General features: G+C 31.6%; 1 protein-coding gene across 1 annotated transcript in view; it reads right to left on the bottom strand.

Annotated features, from left to right (window-relative positions):
- The window catches only part of LOC145312556 (MAM and LDL-receptor class A domain-containing protein 2-like), a 61,572-nt gene that overhangs the window by 1,957 nt on the left and 42,374 nt on the right, over nt 1-17,241 (bottom strand). The window contains exons 65-87 of the mRNA XM_080151811.1: nt 16,841-16,904; nt 16,468-16,583; nt 15,833-15,986; nt 15,286-15,347; nt 14,849-14,924; nt 14,005-14,108; nt 13,534-13,589; nt 12,955-13,006; nt 12,417-12,535; nt 11,989-12,044; nt 9,789-9,850; nt 9,341-9,391; nt 8,861-8,969; nt 8,498-8,645; nt 8,134-8,302; nt 7,260-7,351; nt 6,872-6,917; nt 3,022-3,099; nt 2,762-2,837; nt 2,126-2,239; nt 1,532-1,634; nt 1,041-1,232; nt 556-613 (exon numbers count right to left, since the gene is read on the bottom strand). Of these exons, the coding sequence (XP_080007937.1) occupies nt 556-613; nt 1,041-1,232; nt 1,532-1,634; nt 2,126-2,239; nt 2,762-2,837; nt 3,022-3,099; nt 6,872-6,917; nt 7,260-7,351; nt 8,134-8,302; nt 8,498-8,645; nt 8,861-8,969; nt 9,341-9,391; nt 9,789-9,850; nt 11,989-12,044; nt 12,417-12,535; nt 12,955-13,006; nt 13,534-13,589; nt 14,005-14,108; nt 14,849-14,924; nt 15,286-15,347; nt 15,833-15,986; nt 16,468-16,583; nt 16,841-16,904 (2,157 nt within the window). The remainder of the gene's footprint in view (nt 1-555; nt 614-1,040; nt 1,233-1,531; nt 1,635-2,125; nt 2,240-2,761; nt 2,838-3,021; nt 3,100-6,871; nt 6,918-7,259; nt 7,352-8,133; nt 8,303-8,497; nt 8,646-8,860; nt 8,970-9,340; nt 9,392-9,788; nt 9,851-11,988; nt 12,045-12,416; nt 12,536-12,954; nt 13,007-13,533; nt 13,590-14,004; nt 14,109-14,848; nt 14,925-15,285; nt 15,348-15,832; nt 15,987-16,467; nt 16,584-16,840; nt 16,905-17,241) is intronic.

The following is a 17,241-nucleotide window of genomic DNA, read 5'->3' as shown; positions in this document are numbered from 1 at the left end:
GTCTGATGGTATTCCAACGGTTTGAATAACAATAGTTTTGCAGTGGAATACTACATCGTTTTACTTTACAATAAGAAGAGGCACTTTAATTTAAGGTAACTGCGACTTTCGAGTAATGGAAAAATAAAATGCATTATAATTTATTTGAAGGCTTTTATGTAAGAATGATTATTTGGGTATAGTCCCTTTCGTAACATCGCACCTTATGGGGCGATTCTTAGTATTTTTCACAGTAGCTTTTCTCCTATTTCTAGCCCCTGCGGGGCCAATTACCTAACCCTGTGGGGCAATCACCTAACCCAATATAACCTAACCTAACCTAAAATAACCTATAAAAAAACATTTTAAAAAAAACGACAAATCGCCCCCTATGGGGCGATGTTACGAAAGGGACTATTCCCAATTATTTTTAACCACTTTCCAGCTTCATACATTTTTCTTTCTTTTCCTGTTGTAAATTTTGTAATTGTCTTATTGCCAATATTTTATTTGAAGAGTAAACGAAAAATTGCTTATGCATTCAACAACTTTGCTTTCGTATATAAAAAATTCCTTGTTTTGATCTATACAATCTCCATTATTACAAGTGTATTGATCTTCACGACAGGGTACCCTTAATAAAAATTCTTGTGTTCTAAGATTTAGAACGTGAAAAAAAACCGAGATAATTAGAAATTATTTATATTATTAAAATTATTTTATCTAATGAGAAGGTTTTCCAAGGAAAATCTTAACGTTAACAATTTAAGAACTTTAATAAAAAGATGTAAAACAATATAAAAAATTGCTTCTGTTTTTGCATATATAGCTTTGCTACAGACGCACAGACAGACAAAGTTATTTTCTACTAATACGAAGCGCTGAAAAGTGACATATGTGACGTCCTAAAAATACGTCTTAAAAGGAGGGATGCGAGGAGAAGTGGGAAAGTAAAAAAAGAGATGAATTAAGACGTATTTTTTAGACATCATGCATGACACTTTACAGCGCTTCTACTAATACAAACAGTTAACAATGGCTACCCTGTATTTAGGTCTTACCTACATTCTGGACTGAAGACTACGTCATCAACAGCAACATTTCCAGTGAACTCCGGACCCACGGTAACTTGGAAAACAAGGCTGTACTCATCCAGATACGTAGAGTTCACTATTTCAATACGGTTTCTCATCCATTTATTTTCCATAGCTCCTTGAATTTGGGTTAGCTCAAGGCCTTCTCCTTCATTGCCCCTAATAATATTATCAGCAAACTATTTTCAAATTTTATATAAACGAATTAAATGAACTTAATATGTATTTTTATACAGTTTGACTTCATAATAGTGTTTGATGATAAGAAGCGAAAAATAAGAATTATTAAATTAATCATAATCCATAAAAGTAAGGCCAATGTATAATTGAAGGTTTTTAAATTTATGAGTAAAATCTAAAATAGCATTAATGAAAAAAGAAAAAGGGAGCTTTTACCTTGTTGACCTACACGAAACAACAAATATAGGGGCTGCATGGGTTGGACATAGAAAAATTACCTTAAAATAACTTTAAGTGTAGCAATATTATCTCCAAGGATATGTGTGTAGAAAGTTACAGCACACGGATAATCAGCAACACTCTTGGAAAACTTCTCAGTAGCTGCAATTAAAAGTAATATGAAATTTCAAAAACAGATTTTATAGTTTGTTCTTAATTAAACTGAGTTTGACATCAATTAATTTTAAAAGTATTTGGTAATACCTTATTTTGATTATTTTTTTTAATTATGTTTTTTATTAGTTATATTTGGTGTTCCTCTTAGTCGTTTGACTGCTATGAGTATGATAAGAAAAATAACATATAAGCATTCCAAAAAAAGAGATACCTCAAAAATAATCCAATTTAATTTTTGTTTCTTATAGTTTGTACTACTGCAGGGACAAGTGAACAGGATTATGAAAAACAATGCTACCCCCTTCCCTTCATACCCACTTCCATTAGGTTACATTTCAAAACTAGTTATAAATATTTTTTTGCAATCTTAGTTGAATAATTTGCTGAATCTTTACCACTAGTCAGGTATAGTTGTGATCAATAAGAGCATCCAACATATGACTTGCAGTGTAGCTTACCTACAATCATTACTTTACCTAATTCAACAGTTTTTTGTTCTCCATAATGAGTGTCTACATACATGTAGTGTCCGGTGTAGTTGAAAGATGTATGATCAAATAAGGGAATCAGGTTGCTTATCTCTCCTGTTCCTAAATTAGATTAAATTTTTACCTCTTTTGTTTTATAAGCTAAATTTTTATTTACAAAAATAGATTATTAAGTAATTAAAATTTAATTTTTAGATACAATTTTCTTTGGTATTAATTCCTTAAACTTTCGCCTTTCAAAAATAAATGAAAAGGGAGCATTAAACTGTCATACGTTGTAGTTTAAATAAACAAACATTAGGAGGATCTTTTACAGTCTACTCGACAAGTAACGGTTTGAAATATAAATATTTTTTCCCTTCTAAAAATATGGCGCATTTCTCAAAAAGCCTCACCCAAACTCCCTTTGATAAGAAAGGGAGTAGATTTTTTCTCTAAATGTTTTCCACTGTGGGGGTCCACACCCTGAAAGGCAAACCTGTAGCCAATGTAACCTAACCTGACATGAAGTAAAACATAAACGAACACAAAACTGTTCTGTCTCTCGTATTTTCAATTTATTTTTAAAAATATGGAGAAAGGAGTTTCTGTGCTCGACTCGACACTTAAAGGGAAAGCACCTACCCACTGCCCAGGTCGGTGTTGTGTCCTGTACCAGGAAGGGTCCGGTTCCATCTTCAAAGGTAACAAATGTGTATTTCTAAAAAAAAATATTTCCCAGTATAATGAAGTTATCTGGTTAGTGTAGCTTTTAATAACTTCATTAACCCAAAAATTAATTATCACAAAGAAAACGATAATTATCCCCCCTAACCTTTAATGAAAGTCTAAATGTTAATTATCATGATTTGTGCCTGTTTACCTGTTTGCCTTTCTATGTTTACCTGACAATCAACTGCTTCATCGTTCATATCTCCACAGTCATCCGTTAAATCACATCTCCTATCTGCTTCAATACAAACCTTAAATGTATATAGAATATAACTCTATTCTAATTGGCTCCTGAATATTCCTATTTTAGAGGGGCGGAACTCTCTATTCACCCTCCCCCTCCACTTTCTCGAAAAACTTTGAGAGTTATCAAAACTTGGATGACAACATCCATAAGTAGCGAAGCACAAAACATCATGGATGGAAATACGGACAAGTTGATTTTTAGAGAGCAGATGTTTAAATCGAAAATAAATTTGTGGGGGGAAATTATATACTGGATGCTCATTGGTAAAGGTAATCCTGTCTTGTATAGCAGCCGATAAAATTTAATATTCCCCATAGCGTTATGGAAGGACAGACTTATGGATGGAAAGACAAAAAAGAGAGCTTAATACCAACAAAAATCTACTATTTTATATATTAGGATATTAATGATACAGCTTTAATTATTACATGCTCATGCATAAATATTGTTTTTTTTTTTATTTATATCTTATAAAAAATCCATTTAATTCGCATTTTATCTACTTTGCAAAAAAGCATGTATCCGAAAGACAGTATATCTAAAATTTGCATATCTCATCCTTTGGATTGAATATCGGAAACCGAACCTAATTTAATGGGTGTAATAAATATTCCTGTCAAGCAAGACTGAGAGTGTGAGGGGGGGGGTGGATTAGAGTAAATAATGTGTCACTAGCAAATTAATTGGGATGTTTAGATTAAATTTAAGTGCATTAAAAAAAATTTAATTTTTGATTTTTTAGAGTAGGGTCCAAGAAAACGTTTTCTCGTATTCATTCGAATCCGGTGGATAGGAACCGGTTCTCATGAATACGAAAAAACTATGTCTAGCATCGTATTATATCCAGTTTTCTACGAATATAGAAATGTACAATCATAAGATTAAAACCAGTTTTTTTAGCCCGTGCTTCGGCATCTCGGGGCTAAAAAAAACTAGTTTTAATCTTATAATTGTACATTCTATATCCGCGGAAAGCCGTTTATAATACGATGCGAGAAATAACTATTCTTTCAAAAATAAACTATTTAAACTAAGGTTAAGTTTATGGCTTGTTGTGGATTATAATATATCATATTTGTCAAATGTGAATTATTGACAAAAAGAACAACGTATCTATTATTAGGTACTGCTAAAGCCAAGCCAAGTAATAAGAACTCAAAGACTAAAACATCCAGTGACAATAAAGCTTTAAAGCATAGGTATTTCAAACAAGCATTCCGTTTTAAATGAGGTTCTGTCGAGTTTACAGGCTCATATCCTTAATTCAAAATATTCTTTGCAATTAAGATTTTTGATTCTCTGTGTTTTACTTCTTTTTTCCATTGTTAAAATGGAATAAGGTTTTGCATAGAAGAAGAAATCCTAAACTGTATTAAGTTGCATTGGTATGCATCAGTTTGGATACACATTAGCTAAGCTTGGATATGTATTCACCCATTTTTTGTGAATTCGACTCAGTAAGTTTAACTTAGAAATACAATTCAAACACAAAGCATAATTAATTAATTCAAATCTTCCTGAATTTTAATAATAACTTCGCTTCCTATCTCTAATAGTTTCCGAGATGGCTGGCGGGGAGAGTATTTCACGTTGAAAGGAATAAAATGTAAAAAAAACCTAAATATTATTTAAATAAAGTTTTTGATTATTCTTTCCTGATCTATGGTGTTACCCAAGGTTATACATAATGGCAATTAGGGTTTTATATCCCTGGATTCCTCTTATAGCGCAGCTATTTCATAACAAGAGCCTATCCGTACGTATATGAAGTTTGTTTTCCGCAATTATTTGTTAAGATTTAGCATATCTGTGATTTGGGTATTACTATTTATTGGGGTATTAATTTTACACAACTGTAAAAGATATTATTTGTGTTTTAGAAAAAAAAATTATAACAAGGATGACGAAACCTATAAATGGAGAAGCATAAAAAAGTCATTGATAATAAGACAAATTGATGGATTGTCCGTGTGATCAGCGAGAGAGAAATAGGAATTATGAAACCTTTTTATAAAATTACCGGTTTTTTTTATAGTATTGCATAGTCAACTTAATCATTTATTGGGTGCTCATTGGCTCATCTTCACATTAAATTTAAATAGGAGCATTGAAAAACGTATTTCTCCAAGACAGACAAAAAGACAGACATACAAAATTATAGAGTAGTTACGCCTGTTAGTGCCATGAATTCAAATTATCTTTGTAGAAGCATAGTTGTATATTGTGATTATCTTTGTAGTTAGATACTATAAGAACTACAGCAATGCGGTATCTTTACATCTTTTCCTTCAGTGCTTTATTTTCATTTGTCACTTTGTTAGTAGCGAAGATACTCTATAATTTACGTCGTCTTTCCGGTCCGACTGTCAGTAAATGTAATTTTTTGGCTGCTATTTAAGATAGACAGCTTACATTTCCTCTGAAGATTCCTTTAGCCTGTGTAAATCTAGCCTATACAAAGTTTTGTGCGTATGTCTAATTTTCCATCGTTCTTGCTTCAAAAGACATAAAATCTTATTTTGTTAAAAAATTTAATGATTTTCTTTTTTTATTTTACATATTCTATCTATAATACAAAGTAGTACGATGTCTGTCCGTCTGTCTGTCTGAAGCTTAATATCTCAGTAACCACTGAACCGATTGGGCTCTACTATTCAGGAAATATACCTACTTTTTAAGCTATTTTCTTGGGGGGTGGGACACGCCGTCCCCCAGGCCCAACCCCCTCTAAAAATGAAATATACCCCCCCCCAAAAAAAAAATTTCCTTTTAAAACTAAAATTTAAAAAGGGGGGGCGACTACCCCCCCCCCCCCAAAAAAAAAAAAAAAAAAATCCTCCCCCCAAACTTTTTTTGATTTTTCTTTTTGAATTTAGATGAAACAAAAATAGGTTGATCAAACCTCTTGGGGCACAGCCCCTAGAGGCTAGGGGCGAAGCCGCTAGTTCTTGATAAATATGACACTTTTTCTTTTTTAAACATCCATGTTTTTTTTTGTGCTAATAAGTTTAACTAATATATATAATATAATAGGCTAATCAAACTACGTATAATTATTTTTTATGTTTTACATGAAATACTCAAAACTTTGAATATATTTTTAAAATATGCTCTGAAGCAATTAATCGTCTTTTTTCTTGTTATAATTATTTTAAGTGTGGACTTTAATACTAAAGAGGTTAAATAACAGACAATAATACAGGGATCGGAAGCCTCACGTAAGCCGCGCATAAGCCTCAGTTTTAAACCTGCTTGTGAGCAGAAAAAAAAATTTCAGAAAGAAGGATTGTCTGCTAAAGAGCCGTTTTATACATCCAGCTGAATTTTATTGTGATAAAATCACGATTTCACTGAGGCTTACACGCGGCTTACGTGAGGCTTCCGATCCCTGCAATAATATCTATTATTTAAAGGCCTCTATGAGTAAAGCCGCTAGTTGTGTTATAATATAGCCTTATCGTAGATAAGTTTTTGTTTATATCCCATCAGATTCTACATTTTTTCGTGTTTCTAACCCCTACAGCAAAGACTTCCAATCATCATTAGTATCAATTATTAAGCGATAATAGGGTTTTTAAGAATTTATTTGATTTCAAATTTCTCGGTAAAATTTGTACACGGGTTTTAAAGAAATAGCCAACGTGCACAATAAATAAAAATGAAAATTGTGGTCATATTAAAGTCGTCCAATTACAACTAAGACAAAAACGCTTAAATCACGAAACCTTAACAATTTTTTTATATTAATCCAGATGTTGGTCACAGCTGGCTATTACCTGATTTGCACAATGGAAAGGAAGTTCAGGCGGACAGGTATCCTGATATGAAAACAATTTTATAATATTTTAAGTTAATTTATACATAAAGATATTGTATAACACATTGTTGTCAAAATTATATAGGTTGGCAATAATTTGTACAAAGATTTTTCTTTAAAATTCAAAGCTATATTTTAGAAACAAATATTGATAACAGACAATCAACCCTTTGATTGCACGACCTTTTTCTGTAAAGTCCTAACTGTGAATGATAATGATCTGCGCCTATTTATGTCGCGCGACGAGCGGATGCACTACGTGTTGAGCCAAGGTCGCGGGTTAATGTTTTATTTCTGGTCTACATAAAACATATCATAATCAAGATGATAAAAAAATGTTTTCCTGAGGTCTAGCCATGTCACATCCTTCTAGTTCAAGGTTATCAATAGCTACACCCGCGGCAAAATAACTATCAGATTCGTCCTTCTTGAACAATAACTAAATACAAAAATAATTCAAAATATAATAGTTTGTACATTTATGTTCATCTCTATGTGACTTTATTGTGTAAATATGTTGGTCTGTCAATCTGTTTGTCTTTCTATCTGTCAGTACAAGTAATATCTGCATGTTAAAACGTTTGTGTGTATCATATTTCTATCTTAATGTTATTTCAAAATGTGTTATTCTCTTGTCCTGCAGTCTACAATTGTCTATTGTTACTAAATCTGTCTGTATATCTATCTATTAGCTTGTCTACTGATTCGTTTGATTGCATGTATGTCTAATTGGCTAAATATATATTCCACTAGGTAAAAGTCTGCTATATTTTTCAGGGTGGCAGGGGATATTTTTATTATCAATTACATACACTATTACACAAAGTTTTATTACCACGTTCTCTCATTCACTGGCTCAACAACTTTAGGTACTTATATGATATCTTGATTGGTTAAAACTTTCATCATAAAAAACTTTATTTCTCATTATGGGGGATGTATATCAATTCATCGTTTATTGTCTTATCCCTAAAGATCCCTATTTTTGTTAATGTATGTATCTTGTTGCCTTCCGTTTGATGGTGTCTGTGTGTCCGTTTACATAAATGTATGTCTATCTATGTGTGTTTGTCTATTATAATGTACATTTCAATTTCGTTTATTTTATATATTTCTTTTAGTCACTTTGATTGTTCCTATTTATGTTGATTTGTCTATAATTTCACAATAGTTAAGCATTACCGACCAAACGGTAATTTTTCAAAAGTATATCTAACTCACCTGAAACCTATCCGTTCTTCTACCAATCTGGACACTTCTCTCCTCCCACTTTCCATCATCTGAAGGATCTGGCAAATAATCCAGGGACAGGTCCACACCAGTTCCTAGCAGATGGATTCCAGTTTTGATTTTGGTATCCCCTACGTCTCCTTGCAGTGAGTAGAAAAACCTAAAATATTAATTATTTTAATTTTAAGTATCGTTTTCTTTGTTTGTTTCTTACTTTAGGTCAAGTTAGGTTTTATTGGGTAATGGCAAGTTACAGGCCATACAGTGTTAGGGCCTCCTGAGTAAGACGTAAGAACTTTTCAATTTATTTTAAAAATAAAGGGCAGGGGTTGGTATTATATTCAACAAGAATTACCTCAAAGTACAGTAAGCGTTAGAGTTTTTATATTCATGGCTGTGAACCCTAGCGGTACTGGTTTCAACATCTGAATCATCATTCTGTTTGATCCACAGGAACTTGTCTGTCCCGTAGATGGGGAATGGCGTGTTCTCAGTGTCAGCATCTAACAAATAGAAAAACTTTATTTAGATTAGATTTATGGAATTTGAATTTATATATATATAGACAAAGCGACGCTAACCCACCCCCTTTAAATTTTTTTTCAAAAATGTGTCTCTTTTACTAAGCCAACTGTTTTTTACTTTAAAAACATGCCATTTTATACCTCTTTTTTATGCTTCAATTTTTTTTTAACCTGGAACAATATGTAAAACCTACCTGAAGCTACGACCCAATCCAGACGATCCTTTGGATCCTCTTGGAATCCACAATCCGCGCTCCCAACTTGAACCATACAATCAGCAAAATTGTATTCTTTAGGACAGGTCTGGAAATAAATAAAAAGTATAAATATCTACAAATTGCTTTTGTGTGAGGGGAAGGGATGTCAGGAAAATACCCTTGTACCTTAAGATACTTATATTACAGGAAAAATGCTATATACATAATTGCAAAAGTTTATTTTTTAGTTATGACAACATTGAAAAAGACCTTGCTAAATTAGAGGTAGTTCATTTGTAACAGATAAATCTCATCGCTAATGTAGGCATTATTGAATCGCCTTGCTGACTTCAAACCTTGCACGAGTCTGAACCTATTCTGATTGCATAGCAACTGTTTACTTTATTAAATAAAGTTTTTATATTCTGAGCTTCGCTTATAAAAAAAAGTTGTAATTCTTGTTTAATTTTAGTTTACCTTTTCATCAGAAGCATCAGCACAGTCTTTGTAGAAATCACAAACTTTATACTAAAATATAAAAATACATCTAAAATGGAGCGATGAGAGATGAAGTGGTAAAGGAAACTTCTAAAAAAGAGATGTATTTAGACGTATTTTTATGACGTCACAGATAAGACTTTCCAGTACTTCAAAACTTGTTTGCTGTATTAGTAATAAGGTTAGTTACTACACACTAATAATTGTTTGTAATCTGTTACATTGAATACGTTATTTCATTACATAAAACAAAAACTTCAGGTACTTTTAATATATTTTGATTGGTTGGTTAAAAAACTTATTGATGATGTAGATGAATTTTTATACAACATCCTTATTTTAAGACTTGGTTATCTTTTTAAAAATCAAAAATCCCCCTCTCCCCTCATCAGCCTATAAACATCTTATTAAAGTAACTGCGTACTACCTCTTCAATACAACCACTACCATCAATACATTGAAAGAAACAGGAACCACCAGAAGTTGTGTCTAAAAATACATGATACTTAATTTAATGCTATAGCTCTACAAGGATGGTAACATCCATAAAATCAAACCTGAAAATTCAGATAGCCTGACAAATGAACATTAAAAAATTATAGACATTATTGAAAGTGTTTCAGTATGAAAATAGAACTTTAAACTTAAATTTGGAGATGTTTTATAATATTATTCTTAAACCAGGGATAAGGGATAGGAAACCTGGCCATTAATTAGGTCCCGGCCTAGATTCTAAAGGGATATTGCAACTATTACAAATTACTATCAAACTGGCGGACGCTCCCAAGTAGCTATAGCTCTAAACCAATAAGAATCGGTCTGTTTTTAACAACCAATCACCTATTGGCGAAAATTTTAAAAGCAGACAATTCTAGAAAAAATAATGATTTCTTCTGCTACTAAAAAATAAATATAAATGGTGTTAGATCACATTAGCTTAATTATTTAATCTGCTTAGAGTTAAACATTAAAAAAGGGCCATATAGAAAAAACCAAAATAACGGGATTATTTTTTGGAAAGGAGGTAGCTACGAATTTTCATTTGGTAGTTTATAAATTAGATGTTGTATTTTGAATTTTAAAAATCTAATACGGAATTGATACAACACTTTAACCCTAATATATGTACAATACACAATACAACACAGTACAAATATATCACTACTTAATAGTATCCAAAGAATACTTGATAGAATTTTACCCAAGTGCATATTAATTTATTTATTTTGAATTTTAATTAGCAATGAAATTTTCAAATAAAATTTTTACTCATTAATAAAAATGCAAATAATACAAACTAAAATCTGTCTGAGGGAAACCCAACGATAGCTTTCTGACAGTTCAAATTACCAAAGTAAAAGAGAAAAAAATTTTGGGAGAGAAAAAACTTTATTCTAACAAAAGCCATTAATATATAGGTTTATAAAAAGTTATGTTTTTTACTTTAAACTAGCTACCTGAATTTGATTCTATACTTTATCTACACACACACACACACAGCTTTTTTATTAGCGTTTTATACGAAGCACTGCGCCATCCCAAAACTGGTTTATTAGGCTAGAAATAGGCCTAGGCTTGAAATAGGCCTGAAATAATATTTTCCTACGTTTCCCATCCCTTATCCCTGTTCTTAAACACACTAGGATTCAAATTTCACAGTTTCAAATATGGAATTGTCAGGCTTTCAGATAATACCTAACTTTTTGCAGGAACGCCAATGCAATTATATAACTATTCTAAAATATAAAAAATTACGCTTACAGCTTTGACGATTTTTTTACTATGACTTTTTATACCATTTTTTCAGCATATCAAAATTGTAGTAAGGTGCTCAAATTACAATACTAATAGTATATGATTAAATTAAATTAGCTTTAACCCTTAACAGTCGGGCCCCTTGCCGCACCTTAATCAGTCAGGGGGGGGGGGCGTTCAACGCCCCCCCATATTATCTCAGTTCCTATTTAAGCTAGAGGGCTAATTTTTTTTGTGCAAGTCCCCTGTGTTATGATGATTTTCCGACCTAAAGTAAGTCAAAGTCAATTTTCGCTTCCTTCACCCTTTTATTTAACAACCTTTGTTTTTAGGTCCTTTTTTACTTAAAAATTTCAAACGGCTTTAATTTTTTTTATTTTTGAAGCTAGAAGAAAATTTTTTTTGCAGAAAATGTTTATCTTTGTGTAAATTTTATAATTGAAATATCAAAATATAAATTTCAGCGGTCGCAGCCGGTGGCGGATCTTTATGAAATTTTAATACATTATGTAGACATGTAAGAAAAGCTTAAGTTTAAAATTTAAAGTCTCTAAGTCAAAATTGCGGCCACAGGAGCCTTTTAAAGATTTCTGGAGACCTGGAGGATCAGGACCTGCAGGATCATACCTGGAATCTGAAATTGACTTGAACACCTGTATTTCATATGAGGATGTACTACTAGAGGATATTTTAGTATTTTGGTAAGATAAAATGCTTTGTCTAAGTAAAAAAATATTTTTGCTCTTTACCTGGATGACCCTGCCAGGTTTGCTGGCATCCTGTGCCCTTCCAACTCTCAGTTATGTGTCATACCCACACTTAAAAAGTCAAGCAGTTTTTGCCCGACCGTTAATGGTTAATTGAGATTTTACCTGGCTGACTTGGAGTAGTTGTTATGATTGGTAACATTCCACAAGTGTCCGTTCTCCTGTACAATAAAAATTAATAAAATTTTTAAAAGCGAAGCTTTTCTATAATTAGAGTCCGTACGTTGGTCCGTAACGGTTAGCTCTTTTCGTTAATTTAGAAATGTATGAATTGTCCTAAAAACTACTTTATCAGTATTCTATATTTAAGCAGTTTTGCAACAAATTTACTTATAATTTTGTTTAGACTTTTTTATTTATATTCTGCTTATTCAGTTCTGACACTCTACAAGCGTTAATGTTCGTTTATACTACCGTTTCGGAGCTTTGCTTTTATTGATATTGTCATTCTAGTTCTTTGAAATTTCAAACAAGTTTCAAATGTAGATAAACACTATAATGTGAAGGTTTTTTTCTTGGAATAAAAAACTTGCCTGAAAGTAAAATCATCAACAGCGACCATAACTTTTTGATCTCCTAGATCCGCTAGAAGGATGAGCAGTTTCCAGTTCTCATAGCTGCCATCTTCGTGGCTCCAGGCACGTAATTCAACCTGTATTGATTCATAATTTCATTCATAGGATATCAGCTATCACTCACTCTGTCTGTCTGTCTTTTTATACAGTTATTTAAAAATGAGACCCCTCTACCTTTGATTTAAATTTTTGTGAAAATTTAATGACCTTTTTACATCACACTCCATCCGTTCGTTCATCAAGGAATTTTTTGGTATGCTAAAAAAGTCAATTGATACCTTATTAAAGCATTAATTCTTTTATAGGACAATAAATGTGATTCATTTTTATCTGAATAAAAAATGTGCATTAATTTCGGTTTCAGCAAAAAAAAAGCTGAACTTCAAGTTTTGTGTACACATCAATGTATGCTTCGAGACCTCGCCTTGGAAATAAGGCGTAGTTCTAGTTTTAGAATAGCTACAATACAGAAAGAATCTTATTATATAATTCTTACCTGTCCCTCTATCCACGAGCCTTCAGTGTTACTTTGGTACGTCCATTCAACTCTACCAAATATAATTCATGATAAGTTTACTTATTACCCAGTTTATTGGACATTTTAGTATGGAATCTACTCTATAAGTTTTCGTTCCTGTCTCTTCCTCCTTCTAATGCTTTAGTTCGTCTCTTTTATCTTTGTTTCTCATACATCATTAATTATCTTTCTCTCTCTTTCTTTATCTCTTTTTCATACACTCTCTTTCTTTCTAAATAACAAACTCTCTCTCTCTCTCTCTCTCTCTCTTTCTTAGATCAGAAGGTAGCGGGACAATGTGTCTAAAAAATCAGCCATGTAACGTCATAAGAATGAGGGATTAAACATATCTTTTTAAGAGCTTTCTTTAACACTTCTCCTCTCATATACCTTATTTTTATGACGTCACTTGGCTGGTTTTTGAGACACTTTGTCTCGCTATATCAGAATGTTACAAATAAATCTGTCCACCAGAGACAAAATAACTTATTGTTATCAAATATACATATGACTGTAAAAAAGATATAAAAAAGGGTAACGAAAAAAATAAATAATTACGTGTTAGTTTCATTTTCATGAACAACTGCTACTCCAAATACTTCTTGGTTATCATTCTGAATAAAAAATAAAGTTTCAACATTAGTTTTCTTGCTGAAGAAATTATTTTTAACTAAGTGTTAGGTTTTTATTTTTTATTTTCAGTTTGGCAACAACTTTGCTTTCATAATTATATCGTATATAATTGCTTATTCTTTGACATTTGTTATTCCATTTTCATGAAAGCTTTGCTAAAAATAAAATTCTAAAATTAGCTCAAACAGCAATATGAGATTGTTTAAAAATAAAAATAAAGTTTAAAAATAACAACAATAAAGAAAAATAGGTTATGCCAAACACTTAGAACTTACCAGTAACAGATTTAAAAGAATCTACAATTAAAACTCGATCCGAAAATTATTTTCTTTTATTTTGCGTTAAAATATCTTTACAGCGTTAATCTTACCAGTACTTTAGTTTAATAATATTAACCTGGTGAAAGCTATCAATAAAAAACCAGAAATTGAAGCACTCAATGAAATGTTCTGTTCCCTTAAATTCTGGACTCTTCATGAAGGCTCCAGCTTGGTTGACACCTGAAAAGAAATGCAAAAAAATATAAATGAAGTCAAATATACAAAGGATGGTATCTTTTATGCCATAATGACTGTTTACTATCATGCAGCTGGTCGCTTAGCTTAATGAATTTTAAAAGCCGGTAAAAAAGGGCTTAAAAATAGCCATTTAAAAAATTCAAGACTTAATACACAGTTAGCTCACAACTAACGTAAATAATTATGCTAAAAAAATGTATTCCTCTTTATTTCTAGCAACAGTATCCCCTGCAGTTCTTTGTTTTATATATTCAAGATTATCTGTAGGTCAAGTTGTTTCGGTATAGATTGTGTGCAACCTAGGCTGTTCGGGCCGTTTGTCCCTAAGTCCCTATATGTAGCATTAAAATTCTTTACGCATAAGTTAAAACCTAAACTAACCTTTTTTTGTGGATTTTCGACGAAGATGATTAAAGTCCCTCCACAGATTATGACGTCATACGATAGAATAACCAATAAGAGGCCAGCATAAATTTTACCATTGGTCAATTACAGTGTATACTGGCCTCTCATTGGCTATTCTATCGTATGACGTCATAATCTGTGGAGGGACTTTAATTATCTTCATTTTCGAAATTTAAACTCAACTTTTTTTTTAAAAGGACAGGGTGTAAAGATATGTGAAACATGTGCAAAGATGTTTCAGACTGACCAACAGAGGAAAATACAGGATGCCATAAGTGGTGTGTAGAGTAGATGCTCCACTAAAAATATAAAATTACCATCAATGTTGGCCACCATAATATAGCCTTCTGGATTTTCATTGTGATCCACATAAATATCTTCCACTTCTTTCGCCTAAAACATTCATAACTTGTAAATTTATAGCATAGTTATTTTTAAGAAATGAAAGAATCATCTGATCTCTTTGAAAAATTTTATAAAGGCTCATTTCGTGAATTGATACAATCTAAGCGTTATGCTTTCTTACTGTTTTTTTTTGTAAGAACAAATGAAGCACAACTATGTTCTTAGTATTAAAACGTAGTTTTGAATAATTCTGTTATTCATCTAATGATATGGATTTTGTCAAATATAAATTTTGGAATTAATAAGCGTCAATTTCAACTTTGAATTAAAAGTAATTAAACGTCGGTTGCCATTCAGTTTACAGGTAACTGATGTGTTGCTACCGTACCGAGCTCTGATGAAAACCAACCTGTTTTCTTTTAAAATCAGATGCAAACCCGCAATCATTTTGTTCAAAGTCACATGCAAAATCTAAAATAAATCTAATTGTAAACACAAAAAAAGTACTGTTTTTGTTTAAAAAAATTCTAAGACAATATTTCTTATGACAATGTTTAAAAAGTCCTAGTATTTTGGAAATGTTAAAAATTTCTTTCATACATTTTCTCTATAAATATGAAAATCTGGAAGTAATAATGTAAATATTTTATTTAATTGAACCTATGTAAAGGTATAATATCTCTGTATTTTTATTGTTTAAAATATGGATGGAGGCAAGAGACAATAATTTGATTCCACCTGTCTCCCCCCGGAAATTATAAATCAAAAATTACATCTTTGATAGATGGGAGTTATTAGAAAATTTTGGGGACAAGAATCATTTAAGGTTCATTTTTCTTTCTGTTTATAAAATTTTCACTTATGAAAATCTGTCTTTTGTAGCTGGAATTTAGATAACAATTTTTATCTACAACTCAGATAAATATCAGAAGTTGTAACATAAACAAAATTCTTACTTTCATTTGGAGGAGTATTTGTTGGAGGAGCTTGTGTAGACGATGGAAGCGCTTCCCTTGGCATGTACTCACAATCTTCAGATCTTATCATGGTAAAGTCATCAATAGCCGCCCATCCTACCCGAGAGCTACCACTTTGTGCCACCCATCTCACCTAGATCACAAAAAATGGAACTATATCAGTTAAAGGATATTGTTCATAAAATCGAACTTTTTTATCATTGTAAGAACTAGCCAATAAGGAATTATTAAATTTTTAACAAAATATATACAAAACATGCCCTAGACTTATATAAAACCTCTCTGAAATGAGATTATGAATATAGATAATTTCATCATTAATCTAAATGTTGTCAAAAGTAGTATGATTTAATGTGCTGTTTTTAGTGACCTAGGAAAATGGGGATAGATGTCACAGCTTTTGGCCTACCTATTCTATTGATGTCATAGTAGAGGAAAAGAGAAAGGAAAGGGGGAAAACCTCTAGAAAACAGATTGTGTATAGGATATTTCCTGACGTCAATAGAATAGGTAGGCGAAAAGCAGTGATATCTATCCCCATTTTCATAGGGCACTATAGACATCTACAAGATATATTAATTATATGACAAAAAGAGTTTATGAAAAATACGTACTGTATAGTTTTGAACAACATCTTCAAATAGATGTGCTCTGACTTCCATCTGTCCTTCGTTCCACATATCCTCTTCGTGCATAGAGCTAGAGATCTCCCATAATATCTCTATGATTTCTAGTTAAATAGATAGATATAGAAAATTAGATCAATCTAGAGTTATCTTTCCTTCAAAATGTCGTCTTTTGATAAATAGAATTTGAATTTTGGAATAAAAAAAACTTAATGTGTTGCCAATTTGGTTATAAATTTATGTGATATCACATAAAAGTTATGTATGCATATGTTGAAAAATAGATAAAATATGTTTCAAATAGGATTACCTAGATGTAAAACATATTGGATGATATAAATTGGATAACTAAATGTCTAACCTGGTCCATCCTCTTTCGATTCATCTTGTTGTACAACAGCTATCTTTCCAATACCTCCATCATGCTAAATAGAAAGATTGTTAAAACTGTAAAATTTTATTTGTAGGTACAGGGTGTTCCCCTAAATTAATCTTTTTTAGAAATAGGGATTATTCAAATATATAACTGAATTGGTAATCCAGAATAATATTTTCTATATCATAATAAAAATTCGCAAAACAAAGAGCGTATATCTAAGAAAAATTATTACAAAGAGTTTAAGTGGTTAAAAACCAAAAAATTGGGAAATTTCGTGTTTCAAACTTGTGTTAATAGCGTAACACAAAAGAACATATGCCTTAATAGAATTTAAAGATTTAGACTCTAGATCATATCCTTTACCATCCAGCATAGCACAGATG

Source organism: Acartia tonsa, chromosome 2, assembly GCF_053477335.1.
Source record: "Acartia tonsa isolate MP-2025a chromosome 2, ASM5347733v1, whole genome shotgun sequence".
Lineage (NCBI taxonomy): Eukaryota > Metazoa > Arthropoda > Copepoda > Calanoida > Acartiidae > Acartia > Acartia tonsa.
Note: the sequence above shows the minus strand (reverse complement) of the source record. Positions and strands in the feature narration are given on the sequence as shown.